The sequence below is a fragment of the Aristolochia californica genome, unplaced genomic scaffold (genome assembly GCF_029961685.1).
Source record: "Aristolochia californica isolate CCGP_79_NKW_82.1479 unplaced genomic scaffold, dmAriCali1.0.hap1 SCAF_2, whole genome shotgun sequence".
In the NCBI taxonomy this organism is placed as follows: domain Eukaryota; kingdom Viridiplantae; phylum Streptophyta; class Magnoliopsida; order Piperales; family Aristolochiaceae; genus Aristolochia; species Aristolochia californica.
The window spans coordinates 23,338,227-23,355,526 of NW_027181881.1; the positions used below are offsets into that span (position 1 = coordinate 23,338,227).

The 17,300-nt window shown below is 33.5% G+C and overlaps 1 protein-coding gene across 1 annotated transcript in view; it reads left to right on the plus strand.

The window, feature by feature from the left end:
* Positions 1-255: 255 nt before the first annotated feature.
* The window catches only part of LOC137954950 (uncharacterized), a 57,392-nt gene continuing 40,347 nt past the window's right edge, over positions 256-17,300 (plus strand). The window contains exon 1 of the mRNA XM_068801842.1: positions 256-272. Within this exon, the coding sequence (XP_068657943.1) occupies positions 256-272 (17 nt within the window). The remainder of the gene's footprint in view (positions 273-17,300) is intronic.

Here is a 17,300-nt window from a genome sequence, read left to right on the forward strand (position 1 = left end):
AGGATCAATTTGAATTCCCTTTCCTGTAAAATTTCACCAAGCTTATTATTATGGGTTGTACTAGTGAAATTTCCCAAACATGGACAACAAAACCCTAGAGTTCTTTTTTAGTGTGTGAAAAAATTTTCAAATTTTTTTTGCTTACTTGGACTCTAAAATTTTTATTTTGTTATGCCTTATATCTTTTTTGTTTATGAGAAAAATGGCGGAGTGAAAACTCTAGTTTGGATCTGAAAACGAATTTGAACATCCACAATGGAAATCCACATATGGTGAGAGAGAGTGTTCCAAAAAGTATCTGTAATTTGTAAGGATAGGCAAAAAGTAGGTTGTTTGGCTCTGGTAAATATCCAACCACTTGAGAGTTTGATTTTTTCTACTCCTTGAAATTTTTGGATCATTAGGTCCACTTGCATCCTCAACATGTTTCTTGCAAGCATATCCACCACACTTAAAGCATGTTAGGATCAGTTAGAACTCCCTTTCCTATAAAATTCCTCCAAGCTTATTATAAGGGGTTGTACTAGTGGAATTTCCCAAACATGGATAACAAAACCTTGGAGTTCATTTTTAGTGCGTGAAATAATTTTCAAAATTTTTTTGCATACATTAAATCTAAAATTTTCATTTTGTTATATCTTATATCTTTTTTGTTTACGAAAAAAATGGGGGAGGGAAAACTCAGGTTTGCATCTGAAAACAAATTTGAACATCCAAAATAGAAATGCACAAATGCTGAGAGAGATAGTTCCAAAAAGTATCTGCGATTTTTAAGGATAGGCAAAGAGTGGGTGGTTTGGCGCTGGTAAATATCCAACCACTTGACAATTTGATTTTTTCTACTCCTTGAAATTTTTGGATCATTAGGTCCACTTGCATCCTCAACATGTTTCTGGCATGCATATCCACCACACTTAAAGCATGTTAGGATCTGTTAGAAGTCCCTTTCCTATAAAATTCCACCAAGCTTATTATTAGGGGTTGTACTAGTGGAATTTCCCAAACATGGATAAAAAAACCTTGGAGTTCATTTTTAGTGCATGAAATAATTTTGAATTTTTTTTCCATACATGGACTCTAAAATTTTCATTTTTTTTTTTTGCCTTATGTCTTTTTTGTTTACAAGAAAAATGGGGGAATGAAAACTCAACTTTGGATCTGAAAACAAATTTGAACATCCAAAATGGAAATGCACAAATGCTGAGAGAGATAGATCCGAAAAGTATCTGTGATTTTTAAGGATAGGCAAAAAGTGGGTTGTTTGGCTCTGGTAAATATCAGACCACTTGAGAATTTGATTTTTTCTCCTCCTTGAAATTTTTTGATCATTAGGTCCACTTGCATCGTCAACATGTTTCTGGCATGCATATCCACCACACTTGAAGCATGTTTGGATCAGTTAGAAGTCCCATACCTATACAATTCCACCAAGCTTATTATTAGGGCTTATACTTGTGGAATTTCCCAAACATGGATAAAAAAACCTAGGAGTTCCTTTTTAGTGCGTGAAATAATTTTTAAATTTTTTTTGCATACATGAACTCTGAAATTTTCATTTTGTTAAGCCTTATATCTTTTTTGTTTAAGAGAAAAATGGGGGAGTCAAAACTCAAGTTTGGGTCTAAAAACAAACTTGAACATCCAAAAAATGCTGAGAGAGATAGTTCCAAAAATTATCTGTGATTTTTAAGGATAGGCAAAAAGTGTGTTGTTTGGCTCTGGTAAATATCCAAGCACTTGAGAGTTTGATTTTTTCTACTACTTGAAATTTTTGGATCATTAGGACCACTTGCATCCCCAACATGTTTCTGGCATGCATATCCACCACACTTAAACCATGTTAGGATCAGTTAGAAGTCCCTTTCCTATAAAATTCCACCAAGCTTATTATTAGGGGTTGTACTAGTGAAATTTCCGAAACATGGATAACAAAACCGTGGAGATCATTTTTAGTGCGTGAAATAATTTTCAAATTAATTTTTCAAACATGGAATCTTTAATTTTATTTTTGTTATGCCATATATCTTTTTTGTTTACGAGAAAAATGGGGGAGTGAAATCTCAAGTTTGGATCAGAAAACAAATTTGAACATCCAAAATGGAAATGTACAATTGCTGAGAGTGATAGTTCCAAAAAGTATCTGTGATTTTTAAGGATAGGCAAAACATGGCTTGTTTGGCTCTCGTAAATATTCAACCACATGAGAGTTTGATTTTTTTTAATCCTTGAAATTTTTGGAACATTAGGTCCACTTGCATCCTCAACATGTTTCTGACATGCATATCCACCACACTTAAAGCATGTTAGGATCATTTAGAAGTCCCTTTCCTATAAAATTCCACCAGCCTTTTTATAAGGGGTTGTACTAGTGGAATTTCCCAAACATGGAAAACAAAATCTTGGAGATCATTTTTTGTGCGTGAAATAATTTTCAAATTTTTTTTTCCAAACTCTAAAATTTTCATTTTGTTATGCCTTACATCTTTTTTGTTGACGAGAAAAATGGGGGAGTGAAAACTTATGTTTGGATCTTAAAAAAAAATTTGAACATCCAAAATGGAAATTCACAAATGCTGAGAGTGATAGTTCCAAAAAGTATCAGTGAGTTTTAAGGATAGGCAAAAAGTGGGTTGTTTGGCGATGGTAAATAACAACCCACTTGAGAATTTGATTTTTTCTACTCCTAGAAATTTTTGGATCATTAGGTCCACTTGCATCCTCAACATGTTTCTGGCATGCATATCCACCACACTTAAAACATATTAGGATCAGTTAGAAGTCCCTTTCCTATAAAATTTCACCAAGGTTATTATTAGGGGTTGTAGTAGTGGAATTTCCCAAACATGGATAACAAAACCTTGGAGTCCATTTTTAGTGCGTGAAATAATTTTCAATTTTTTTTTTCATACATGGACTCTAAAATTTTCATTTTGTTATGCCTCATATCTTTTTTGTTTACGAGAAAAATGGGGGAGTGAAAACTAAAGTTTGGATCTGAAAACAAATTTGTACATCCAAAATGGAAATGCACAAATGGTGAGAGAGATAGTTCCAAAAAGTATCTGTGATTTTAAAGGATAGGCTAAAAGTGGGTTGTTTGGCTCTGGTAAATATCCAACCACTTGAGAATTTGATTTTTTCTACTCCATGAAATTTTTCGATCATTAGGACCACTTGCATCCTCCACATGTTTCTGGCATGCATATCCACAACACTTAAAGCCTGTTAGGATCAGTTAGAAGTCCCTTCCTATAAAATTCCACGAGGCTTATTATTAGGGGTTGTACTAGTGGAATTTCCCAAACATGGACAACAAAACCTTGGAGTTCATTTTTAGTGCATGAAATAATTTTCAAATTTTTTTTTTCAATAGATGGACTCTAAAATTTTCATTTTGTTAGGCCTTCTATCTTTTTTGTTTACGAGAGAAATGGGGGAGTGAAAAATCAAGTTTTATATTGAAAACAACTTTGAACATCAAATATGGAAATGCACAAATGGTGAGAGAGATAGTTCCAAAAAGTAGCTGTGATTTTTAAGGATAGGCAAAAAGAGGGTTGTTTGGCTCTGGTAAATATCCAACCACTTGAGAGTTTCATTTTTTCTACTCCTTGAAATTTTTGGATCATTAGGTCCACTTGCATCCTGAACATGTTTCTGGCATGCATATCCACCACACTTAAAGCATGTTAGGATCAGTTAGAAGTCTCTTTCCAATAAAATTCCACTAAGCTTATTATTAGGGGTTGTACTAGTGGACATTCCCAAACATGGATAACAAAACCTTGGAGTTCATTTTTAGTGCGTGAAAAAATTTTCAAATTTTTTTGCTTAGTTGGACTCTAAAATTTTCATTTTTTTATGCCTTATATATTTTTTGTTTACGAGAAAAATGGGGGAGTGAAAACTCAAGTTTGGATCTGAAAACAAATTTGAACATCCAAAATGGAAATCCACATATGGTGAGAGAGATAGTTCCAAAAAGTATCTGTGATTTTTAAGGATAGGTAAAAATTAGGTTGTTTGGCTCTGGTAAATATCCAACCACTTGAGAGTTTGATTTTTTCTACTCCTTGAAATTTTTGGATCATTAGGTCCACTTGCATCCTCAACATGTTTCCTGCAAGCATATCCCCCGCACTTAAAGCATGTTAGGATCAGTTAGAAGTCCCTTTCCTATAAAATTCCACCAAGCTTATTATTAGGGTTGTACTAGTGGAATTTCCCAAACATGGATAACAAAACCTTGGAATTCATTTTTAGTGCATGAAAAAATTTTCAAATTTTCTTTGCATACATGGAATGTTAAATTTTCTTTTTTTTATGCCTTATATCTTTTTTGTTTACGCGAAAAATGGGGGAGTGAAATATCAAGTTTGGATCTGAAAACAAATTTGAACATCCAAAATGGAAATGCACAAATGGTGAGAGAGATAATTCCAAAAAGTATCTGTGATTTTTAAGTACAGGCAAAACGTGGATTGTTTGGCTCTCGTAAATATTCAACCACATGAGAGTTTGATTTTTTCTACTCCTTGAAATTTTTGGAACATTAGGTCCACTTGCATCCTCAACATGTTTCTGACATGCATATCCACCACACTTAAAGCATGTTAGGATCATTTAGAAGTCCCTTTCCTATAAAATTCCACCAACCTTTTTATAAGGGATTGTACTTGTGGAATTTCCCAATCATGGAAAACAAAATCTTGGAGATCATTTTTTCTGCGTGAAATAATTTTCAAATTATTTTTTGCAAACTGGGACTGTAAAATTTTCATTTTGTTAACCCTTATATCTTTTCAGTTTACGAGAAAAAAAGGGGGAGTGAAAACTCATGTTTGGATCTGAAAAACAAATTTGAACATCCAAAATGGAAATTCACAAATGATGAGAGTGATAGTTCCAAAAAGTATCTGTGATTTTTAAGGATAGGCAAAAAGTGGGTTGTTTGGCGCTGGTAAACATCCAACCACTTAAGAATTTGATTTTTTCTACTCCTTGAAATTTTTGGAATATTAGGTCCACTTACATCCTCAACATGTTTCTGGCAAGCATATCCACCACACTTAAAGCATATTAGGATCAGTTAGAAGTCCCTTTCCTATAAAATTTCACCAAGCTTATTATTAGGAGTTGTAGTAGTGGAATTTCCCAAACATGGATAACAAAACCTTGGAGTCCATTTTTAGTGCGTGAAATAATTTTCAAATTTTTTTTTTCATACACGGTCTCTAAAATTTTCATTTTTTTATGCCTCATATCTTTTTTGTGTACGAGAAAAATGGGGGAGTGAAAACTAAAGTTTGGATCTGAAAACAAATTTTTACATCCAAAAAGGAAATGCACAAATGGTGAGAGATATAGTTCCAAAAAGTATCTGTGATTTTTAAGGATAGGCAAAAAGTGGGTTGTTTAGCTCTGGAAATATCATACCACTTGAGAATTTGATTTTTTCTACTCTTTGAAATTTTCGGATCATTGGGTCCACTTGCATCCTCAACATGTTTCTGGCAAGCATATCCACTACACTTAAAGCATGCTACGATCAGTTTGAAGTCCCTTTACTATAAAATTCCATCAAGCTTATTATTAGGGGTTGTACTAGTGGAATTTCCAAAACATGGATAAAAAAACCTTGTAGTTCATTTATAGGGGGTGAAATAATTTTGAATTTTTTTTTTTACATACATGGACTCTAAAATTTTCTTTTTTTTATGCCTTATGTCTTTTTTGTTTACGAGTAAAATGGGGGAGTCAAAACACAAGTTTGGATCTGAAAAAAAAATTGAACATCCAAAATGGAAATGCACAAATGCTGAGAGAGATAGTTCCAAAAAGTATCTGTGATTTTTAAGGATAGGCAAAAAGTGGGTTGTTTGGGTTGGGTAAATATCCAACTACTTGAGAATTATTTTTTCTACTTCTTGAATTTTTTAGATCATTAGGTCCACTTGCATCCTCAACATGTTTCTCGCATGCATATCCACCACACTTAAATCATGTTAGGATCAATTCGAATTCCCTTTCCTGTAAAATTTCACCAAGCTTATTATTAGGGGTTGTACTAGTGAAATTTCCCAAACATGGACAACAAAACCCTAGAGTTCATTTTTAGTGTGTGAAAAAATTTTCAAATTTTTTTTTGCTTACTTTGACTCTAAAATTTTAATTTTGTTATGCCTTATATCTTTTTTGTTTATGAGAAAAATGGCAGAGTGAAAACTCTAGTTTGGATCTGAAAACGAATTTGAACATCCAAAATGGAAATACACATATGGTGAGAGAGAGAGTTCCAAAAAGTATCTGTGATTTTTAAGGATAGGCAAAAAGTAGGTTGTCCGGCTCTGGTAAATATACAACCACTTGAGAGTTTGATTTTTTCTACTCCTTGAAATTTTTGGATCATTAGGTCCACTTGCATCCTCAACATGTTTCTTGCAAGCATATCCACCACACTTAAAGCATGTTAGGATCAGTTAGAACTCCCTTTCCTATAAAATTCCTCCAAGCTTATTATAAGGGGTTGTACTAGTGGAATTTCCCAAACATGGATAACAAAACCTTGGAGTTTATTTTTAGTGCGTGAAATAATTTTCAAAATTTTTTTGCATACATTAAATCTAAAATTTTCATTTTGTTATATCTTATATCTTTTTTGTTTACGAAAAAAATGCGGGAGGGAAAACTCAGGTTTGGATCTGAAAACAAATTCGAACATCCAAAATAGAAATGCACAAATGCTGAGAGAGATAGTTCCAAAAAGTATCTGCGATTTTTAAGGATAGGCAAAGAGTGGGTGGTTTGGCGCTGGTAAATATCCAACCACTTGACAATTTGATTTTTTCTACTCCTTGAAATTTTTGGATCATTAGGTCCACTTGCATCCTCAACATGTTTCTGGCATGCGTATCCACCACACTTAAAGCATGTTAGGATCTGTTAGAAGTCCCTTTCCTATAAAATTCCACCAAGCTTATTATTAGGGGTTGTACTAGTGGAATTTCCCAAACATGGATAAAAAAACCTTGGAGTTCATTTTTAGTGCGTGAAATAATTTTGAATTTTTTTTTCCATACATGGACTCTAAAATTTTCATTTTTTTTTTTTGCCTTACGTCTTTTTTGTTTACAAGAAAAATGGGGGAATGAAAACTCAACTTTGGATCTGAAAACAAATTTGAACATCCAAAATGGAAATGCACAAATGCTGAGAGAGATAGATCCAAAAAGTAGGTTGTTTGGTGCTGGTAAATATCCAACCACTTGAGAGTTTGATTTTTTCTACTCCTTGAAATTTTTGGATCATTAGGTCCACTTGCATCCTCAACATGTTTCTTGCAAGCATATCCACCACCCTTAAAGCATGTTAGAATCAGTTAGAATTCCCTTTCCTATAAAATTCCACCAAGCTTATTATAAGGGGTTGTACTAGTGGAATTTCCCAAACATGGATAACAAAACCTTGGAGTTCATTTTTAGTGCGTGAAATAATTTTCAAATTTTTTTTTCATACATGGACTCTAAAATTTTCATTTTGTTATATCTTATATCTTTTTTGTTTACGAGAAAAATGGGGGAGTGAAAGCTCAGGTTTGGATTTGAAAACAAATTTGAACATCCAAAATGGAAATGCACAAATACTGAGAGAGATAGTTCCAAAAAGTATCTATGATTTTTAGGGATAGGCAAAAAGTGGGTTGTTTGGCTCTGGTAAATTATCCAACCACTTGAGAATTTGATTTTTTCTACACCTTGAAATTTTTGGATCATTAGGTCCACTTGCATCCTCAACATGTTTCTGGCATGCATATCCACCACACCTAAAGCATGTTAGGATCAGTTAGAAGTCCCTTTCCTATAAAATTCCACAAACTTATTATAAAGGGTTGTACTAGTGGAATTTCCCAAAAATTGATAACAAAACCTTGGAGTTCATTTTTAGTGTGTGAAATAATTTTAAAATTTTTTTTTGTGTACTTGGACTCTAAAATTTTCATTTTGTTATGTCTTTTATCTTTTTTGTTACGAGAAAAATGGGGGACTGAAAACTCAAGTTTGGTTTTGAAAACAAATTTGAACATCCAAAATGGAAATGCACACATGGTGAGAGAGACAGTTCCAAAAAGTATCTGTTCTTTTTAAGGATTGGAAAAAAGTGGGTTGTTTGGCTCGGGTAAATATCCAACCACTTGAGAGTTTGATTTTTTCTACTCCTTGAAATTTTTGGACGATTAGGTCCACTTGCATCCTCAACATGTTTCTGGGATGCACATCCACCACACATAAAGCATGTTAGGATCAGTTAGAAGTCCCTTTCCTATAAAATTCCACCAACCTTATTATTAGGGGTTGTACGAGTGGAATTTCCCAAACATGGATAACAAAACCTTGGAGTTCATTTTTAGTGTGTGAAATAATTTTCTAATTTTTCTTTGTAAAGATGGACTCTAAAATTTTCATTTTGTTATGCCTTTTATCTTTTTTGTTTACGAGAAAAATGTTGGAGTGAAAGCCCAAGTTTGGATCTGAAAACAAATTTGAACATCAAAAATGGAAATGCACAAATGGTGAGAGACATACTTCAAAAAAGTATTTGTCATTTTTAAGGATAGGCAAAAACGTGGGATGTTTCGCTCTGGTAAATATCCAACCACTTGAGAGTTTGATTTTTTCTACTCCTTGGAATTTTTGGATCATTAGGTCCATTTGAATCCTCAACATATTTCTGGCATGCATATCCACCACACTTAAAGCATGTTAGGATCAGTTAGAAGTCCCTTACCTATAAAATTCCACCAAGCTTATTATTAGGGGTTATACTAGTGGAATTTCCCAAACATGGATAAAAAAACCTAGAAGTTCATTTTTAGTGGATGAAATAAATTTCAAATTTTTGTTGCATACATGGACTCTAAAATTTTCATTTTGGTATGCCTTATATCTTTTTTTTTACGAGAAAAATGGGGGAGTGAAAACTCAAGTTTGGGTCCGAAAACAAATTTGAACATCCAAAAATGCTGAGAGAGATAGATCCAAAAAGTATCTGTGATTTTTAAGGACAGGTAAAAAGTGGGTTGTTTGGCTCTGGTAAACATCTAACCACTTGATAAATTGATTTTTTCTACTCCAAGAAATTTTTGGATCATTAGGTCCACTTGCATCCTCAACATGTTTCTGGCATGCATATCAACCACACTTAAAGCATGTTAGGATCAGTTAGAAGTCCCTTTCCTATAAAATTCCACCAAGCCTATTATTTGGGGTTGTACTAGTGGAATTTCCTAAACATGGATAACAAAACCATGGAGTTCATTTTTAGTGCCTGAAATAATTTTCAATTTTTTTTTTCATACATGGACTCTAAAATTTTCATTTTATTATGCCTTATATCCTTTTTGTTTACGATAAAAATAAGGGAGGGAAAACTCAAGTTTGGATCTGAAAAAAAATTTTAAAATCCAAAATGCAAATGCACAAAATATAAGAGAGATAGTTCCAAAAATTATTTGTGATTTTTAAGGATAGGCAAAAAGTGTGTTGTTTGGCTCTGGTAAATATCCAACCACTTGAGAATTTGATTTTTTCTACTCCTTGAAATTTTTGGATCATTAGGTCCACTTGCATCCTCAACATGCTTCTGGCATGCATATCCACCACACTTAAAGCATGTTAGGATCAGTTAGAAGTCCCTTTCCTAGAAAATTCCACCAAGCTTATTATTAGGGGTTGTACTAGTGGAATTGCCCAAACATGGATAAAAAAACCTTGGAATACATTTTTAGTGCGTGAAATAATTTAAATTTTTTTTTGCATACATGGACTCTAAAATTTTCATTTTTGTAAGCCATACTTCTTTTTTGTTTACGAGAAAAATGAGGGAGGGAAAACTCAAGTTTGGATCTGAAAAATAATTTGAACATCCAAAATGGAAATGCACAAATGGTAAGAGTGATAGTTCCAAAAAGTATCTGTGATTTTTAAGGATAGGCAACAAGTGGGTTGTTTGGCTCTGGTAAATATCCAACCACTTGAGAATTTGATTTGTTCTACTCCTTGAAATTTTTGGATCATTAGGTCCACTTGCATCCTCAACATGTTTCTGGCATGCATATCCACCACACTTAAAGCATGTTAGGATCAGTTAGAAGTCCCATTCCTATAAAATTCCACCAAGCTTATTATTAGGGGTTCTACTAGTGGAATTTCCCAAACATGGATAACAAAACCTTGGAGTTCATTTTTAGTGCGTGAAATAATTTTCAAATTTTTTTTTTTGCTTACATGGACTCTAAAATTTTAATTTTTTTTATGCCTTATATCTTTTTTGTTTACGAGAAAAATGGCGGAGTGAAAACTCACGTTGGGATCTGAAAACAAATTTGAATATCCAAAATGGAAATGCACACATGGTGAGAGAGACAATTCCAAAAAGTATCTGTGCTTTTTAAGGATAGCCAAAAAGTGGGTTGTTTGGCTCTGGTAAATATCCTGCCACTTGAGAGTTTGATTTTTTCTACTCCTTGAAATTTTTGGATCATTAGGTCCACTTGCATCCTCAACATGTTTTTGGCATGCATATCCACCACACTTAAAGCATGTTAGGATCAGTTATAAGTCCATTTCCTCTAAAATTCCACCAAGCTTATTATTAGAGGTTGTACTAGGGGAATATCCGAAACATGGATAACAAAACCTTGGAGTTACTTTTTAGTGCGTGAAATAATTTTCAACTTTGTTTTTTGCATACATGGACTCTAAATTTTCATTTTCTTATGCCGTATATCTATTTTATTTACGAGAAAATGGGGGAGTGAACACTCAAGTTCGGATCTGAAAACAAATTTGAAGATCCAAAATGGAAATGCATAAGTGCTGAGAGGGGTAGTTCCAAAAAGTATTTGTGATTTTTAAGGATAGGCAAAAAGTGGGATGTTTGGCTCTAGTAAATATCCAACCACTTGTGAATTTGATTTTTTCTACTCCTTGAAATTTTTGGATCATTAGGTCCACTTGCATCCTCAACATGTTTCTGGCATGCATATCCACCGCACTTAAAGCATGTTAGGATCAGTTAGAAATCCCTTTCCTATAACATTCCACCAAACTAATTATTAGCTATTGTTCTAGTGGAATTTCCCAAACGTGGATAACAAAACCATGGAGTTCATTTTTAGTATGTGAAATAATTTTCTACTTTGTTTTTTGCATACAAGGACTCTAAAATTTTCATTTTGTTATGCCTTCTATCTTTTATGTTTACGAGAAAAATGGGGGAGTGAAAACTCAAGTTTGGATCAGAAAACAAATTTGAACAACCAAAATGGAAAGCCACAAATACTGAGAGAGATAGTTCCAAAAAGTATCTGTGATTTTTAAGGATAGGCAAAAAGTGGGTTGTTTGGCTCTAGTAAATATCCCACCACTTGAGAATTTGATTTTCTCTACTACTTGAAATTTTTGGATCATTAGGTCCACTTGCATCCCCAATATATTTCTGGCATGCATATCCACAACACTTAAAGCATGTTAGGATCAATTAGAAGACCCCTTCCTATAAAATTCCACATGCTTATTATTAGGGGTTGTACTCGTGGAATTTTCCCAAACATGGAAAACAAAACCTAGGAGTTCATTTTTAGTGCGTGAAATAATTTTCAAATTTTTTTTTTGCATACTTGGACTCTAAAATTTTCATTTTGTTATGCCTTATATCTTTTTTGTTTACGAGAAAAATGGGGGAGTGAAAACTCAAGTTTGGTTTTGAAAACAAATTTGAACATCCAAAATGGAAATGCACACAAGGTGAGAGAGACAGTTCCAAAAAGTATCTGTTCTTTTTAAGGATTGGCAAAAAGTAGGTTGTTTGGCTCGGGTAAATATCCAACCACTTGAGAGTTTGATTTTTTCTACTCCTTGAAATTTTTGGATCATTAGGTCCACTTGCATCCTCAACATGTTTCTGGCATGCATATCCACCACACTTAAAGCATGTTAGGACCAGTTAGAAGTCCCTTTCCTATAAAATTCCACCAGCCTTATTATTAGGGGTTGTACTAGTAGAATTTCCCAAACATGGATAACAAAACCTTGGAGTTCATTTTTAGTGCGTGAAATAATTTTCAAATTTTTCTTTGTATACATGGACTCTAAAATTTTCATTTTGTTATGCCTTTTATCTTTTTTGTTTACGAGAAAAATGTTGGAGTGAAAGCTCGAGTTTGGATCAAAAAAAAAATTTGAACATCCAAAATGGAAATGCAAAAATGGCGAGAGACATACTTCAAAAAAGTATCTGTCATTTTTAAGGATAGGCAAAAAGTGGGTTGTTTCGCTCTGGTAAATATCCAACCACTTGAGAGTTTGATTTTTTCTACTCCTTGAAATTTTTGGATCATTAGGTCCATTTGAATCCTCAACATATTTCTGGAATGCATATCCACGACACTTAAAGCATGTTAGGATCAGTTAGAAGTCCTTTTCCGATAAAATTCCACCAAGCTTATTATTAGGGGTTGTACTAGTGGAATTGCCCAAACAAGGATAAAAAAACTTTGGAGTACATTTTTAGTGCGTGAAATAATTAAAATTTTTTTTTGCATACATGGACTCTAAAATTTTCATTTTTGTAAGCCATATATCTTTTTTGTTTACGAGAAAAATGAGGGAGGGAAAACTCAAGTTTGGATCTAAAAAATAATTTGAACATCCAAAATGGAAATGCACAAATGGTAAGAGTGATAGTTCCAAAAAGTATCTGTGATTTTTAAGGATAGGCAAAAAGTGGGTTGTTTGGCTCTGGTAAATATCCAACCACTTGAGAATTTGATTTTTTCTACTCCTTGAAATTTTTGGATCATTAGGTCCACTTGCATCCTCAAAATGTTTCTGGCATGCATTTCTACCACACTTAAAGCATGTTAGGATCAGTTAGAAGTCCCATTCCTATAAAATTCCACCAAGCTTATTATTAGCGGTTGTACTAGTGGAATTTCCCAAACATGGATAACAAAACCTTGGAGTTCATTTTTAGTGCGTGAAATAATTTTCAAATTTTTTTTTTGCTTACATGGACTCTTTAATTTTAATTTTTTTATGCCTTATATCTTTTTTGTTTACGAGAAAAATGGGGGAGTGAAAACTCAAGTTTGGATCTGAAAACAAATTTGAATATCCAAAATGGAAATGCACACATGGTGAGAGAGACAGTTCCAAAAAGTATCTGTGCTTTTTAAGGATAGGCAAAAAGTGGGTTGTTTGGCTCTGGTAAATATCCAACCACTTGAGAGTTTGATTTTTTCTACTCCTTGAAATTTTTGAATCATTAGGTCCACTTGCATCCTCAACATGTTTTTGGCATGCATATCCACCACACTTAAAGCATGTTAGGATCAGTTAGAAGTCCCTTTCCTATATAATTCTACCAAGCTTATTATTAGGGGTTGTACTAGTGGAATTTCCCAAACAAGGATAACAAAACCTTGGAGTTCATTTTTAGTGCGTGAAATAATTTTTAAATTTTTCTCTGCATACGTGGTCTCTAAAATTTTCATTTTTTTATGCCTTTAATTTTTTTGTTTACGAGAAAAATTGGGGAGTGAAAGCTCAAGTTTGGATTTGAAAACAAATTTGAACATCCAAAATGGAAATGCACAAATGGTGAGAGATATAGTTCCAAAAAGTATCTGAGATTTTTAAGGATAGGCAAAAAGTGGGGGTGGTTTGGCTCTGGTAAATATCCAACCACTTGACAATTTGATTTTTTCTACTCCTTGAAATTTTTGGATCATTAGGTCCACTTGCATCCTCAACATGTTTCTGGCTTGCATATCCACCACACCTAAACCATGTTAGGATCAGTTAGAAGTCCCTTTCCTATAAAATTCCGCCAAGCCTATTGTTTTGGGTTGTACTAGTGAAATTTCCCAAACATGGATAACAAAACCTTGGAGATCATTTTTAGTGCGTGAAATAATTTTTAAATTTTTCTCTGCATACATGGTCTCTAAAATTTTCATTTTTTTATGCCTTATATCTTTTTTGTTTACAAGAAAAATGTGGGAGTGAAAGCTCAAGTTTGGATCTGAAAACAAATTTGAACATCCAAAATGGAAAAGCACAAATGGTGAGAGAGATAGTTCCAAAAAGTATCTGTGATTTTTAACGATAGGCAAAAAGTGGGTTGTTTGGCTCTAGTAAATATCCAACCACTTGAGAATTTGATTTTTTCTCCTCCTTGAAATTTTTAGATCATTAGGACCACTTGCTTCGTCAAGATGTTTCTGGCAAGCATATCCACCGCACTTAATGCATGTTCGGATCAGTTAGAAGTCCCTTACCTATAAAATTCCACCAAGCTTATTATTAGGGGTTATACTAGTGGAATTTCCCAAACATGGATAAAAAAACCTAGAAGTTCATTTTTAGAGCGTGAAATAAATTTCAAATTTTTTTTGCATACATGAACTCTAAAATTTTCATTTTGGTATGCCTTATATCTTTTTTGTTTACGAGAAAAATGGGGGAGTGAAAACTCAAGTTTGGGTCTGAAAACAAATTTGAACATCCAAAAATGCTGAGAGAGATAGTTCCAAAAAGTATCTGTGATTTTTAAGGACAGGTAAAAAGTGGGTTGTTTGGCTCTGGTAAACATCCAACCACTTGATAAATTGATTTTTTCTACTCCAAGAAATTTTTGGATCATTAGGTCCACTTGCATCCTCAACATGTTTCTGGCATGCATATCAACCACACTTAAAGCTTGTTAGGATCAGTTAGAAGTCCCTTTCCTATAAAATTCCACCAAGCCTATTATTTGGGGTTGTACTAGTGGAATTTCCTAAACATGGATAACAAAACCATGGAGTTCATTTTTAGTGCCTGAAATAATTTTCAATTTTTTTTGTATACATGGACTCTAAAATTTTCATTTTGTTATGCCTTATATCTTTTTTGTTTACGATAAAAATAAGGGAGGGAAAACTCAAGTTTGGATCTGAAAAAAAATTTTAACATCCAAAATGCAAATGCACAAAATGTAAGAGAGATAGTTCCAAAAATTATTTGTGATTTTTAAGGATAGGCAAAAAGTGTGTTGTTTGGCTCTGGTAAATATCCAACCACTTGAGAATTTGATTTTTTCTACTCCTTGAAACTTTTGGATCATTAGGTCCACTTGCATCCTCAACATGCTTCTGGCATGCATATCCACCACACTTAAAGCATGTTAGGATCAGTTAGAAGTCCCTTTCCTAGAAAATTCCACCAAGCTTATTATTAGGGGTTGTACTAGTGGAATTTCCCAAACGTGGATAGCAAAACCTTGGAGTTCATTTTTAGTGCGTGAAATAATTTTCAAAATTTTTTTTCAATACATGGACTCTAAAATTTTCATTTTTTTATGCCTTATATCTTTTTTGTTGACGAGAAAAGTGGGGGAGTTAAAACTCAAGTTTGGAATTGAAAACAAAATTGAACATCCAAAATGGAAATGCACAAATGGTGAGAGAGACAGTTCCAAAAAGTATCTGTGATTTATAAGGATAGGCAAAAAGTGGGTTGTTTGGCTCTTGTAAATATCCAACCACTTGAGAGTGTGATTTTTTCTACTCCATGAAATTTTTGGATCATTAGGTCCACTTGCATCCTCAACATGTTTCTGGCATGCATATCCACCACACTTAAAGCATGTTAGGATCAGTTAGATGTCCCTTTCTTATAAAATTCCACCAAGCATTATTATTCGGGGTTGTACTAGTGGACTTTCCCAAACTTGGATAACAAAACCTTGGAGTTCATTTTTAGTGCGTGAAAAAATTTTCAAATCTTTCTTTGCATACATGGACTCTAATATTTTCATTTTGTTATGCCCAATATCTTTTTTATTTACGAGAAAAATGGGGGAGTGAAAGCTCAAATTTGGATCAGAAAACAAATTTGAACATCCAAAATGGAAATGCACAAATGGTGAGAGAGATAGTTCCAAAAAGTATCTGTGATTTTTAAGGATAGGCAAAAAGTGGGTTGTTTGGCTCTGGTAAATATCCAACCACTTGAGAATTTGATTTTTTCTCCTCCTTGAAATTTTTTGATCATTAGGTCCACTTGCATCGTCAACATGTTTCTGGCATGCATATCCACCACACTTGAAGCATGTTAGGATCAGTTAGAAGTCCCTTACCTATAAAATTCCACCAAGCTATTTATTAGGGGTTATACTAGTGGAATTTCCCAATCATGGATAAAAAAACCTAGGAGTTCATTTTTGGTGCGTGAAATAATTTTCAAATTTTTTTTGCATACATGAACTCTAAAATTTTCATTTTGTTAAGCCTTATATCTTTTTTGTTTAAGAGAAAAATAGGGGAGTGAAAACTCAAGTTTGGGTCTGAAAACAAATTAGAACATCCAAAAAATGCTCAGAGAGTTAGTTCCAAAAATTATTTGTGATTTTTAAGGATAGGCAAAAAGTGGGTTGTATGGCTCTGGTAAATATCCAACCATTTGAGAATTTGATTTTTTCTACTACACAAAATTTTTGGATCATTAGGTCCACTTGCATCCTCAGCATGTTTCTGGCATGCATATCCACCACACTTAAAGTATGTTAGGATCAGTTAGAAGTCCCTTTCCAATACAATTCCACAAGCTAATTATTAGGGGTTGTACTAGTGGAATTTCCCAAACATGGATAACAAAACCTTGGAGTTCATTTATAGAACGTGAAATAATTTTCAAATTTTTTTTGGCATACGTGGACTCTCAAATTTTCATTTTGTGATTTTTTAGTTTTCGAGAAAAATGGGGGAGTGAAAACTCAAGTTTAGTTTTGAAAAAAAATTTGAACATCCAAAATGGAAATGCACAAATGCTGAAGGACATATTTCAAAATATTATCTGTGATTTTCAAGGACAGGCAAGAAGTGGGTTGTTTGGCTTTGGTAAACATCCAACCACTTGAGAATTTGATTTTTTCTACTCCATGAAATTTTTGGATCATTAGGTCCACTTGCATCCACAACATGTTTCTGGCATGCATATCCACCACACTTAAAGCATGTTAGGATCAGTTAGAAGTCCATTTCCTATAAAATTCCACCAAGCCTATTATTTGGGGTTGTACTAGTGGATTTTCCCAAACATGGATAACAAAACCTTGGAGTTCATTTTTAGTGCGTGAAATAATTTTCAAATCTTTCTTTGCATACATGGACTCTAAAATTTTCCTTTAATAAGCCTTATATATATTTTTTTTACGAGAAAAATGGGGGAGTGAAAGTTCAAGTTTCGATCTAAAAACGA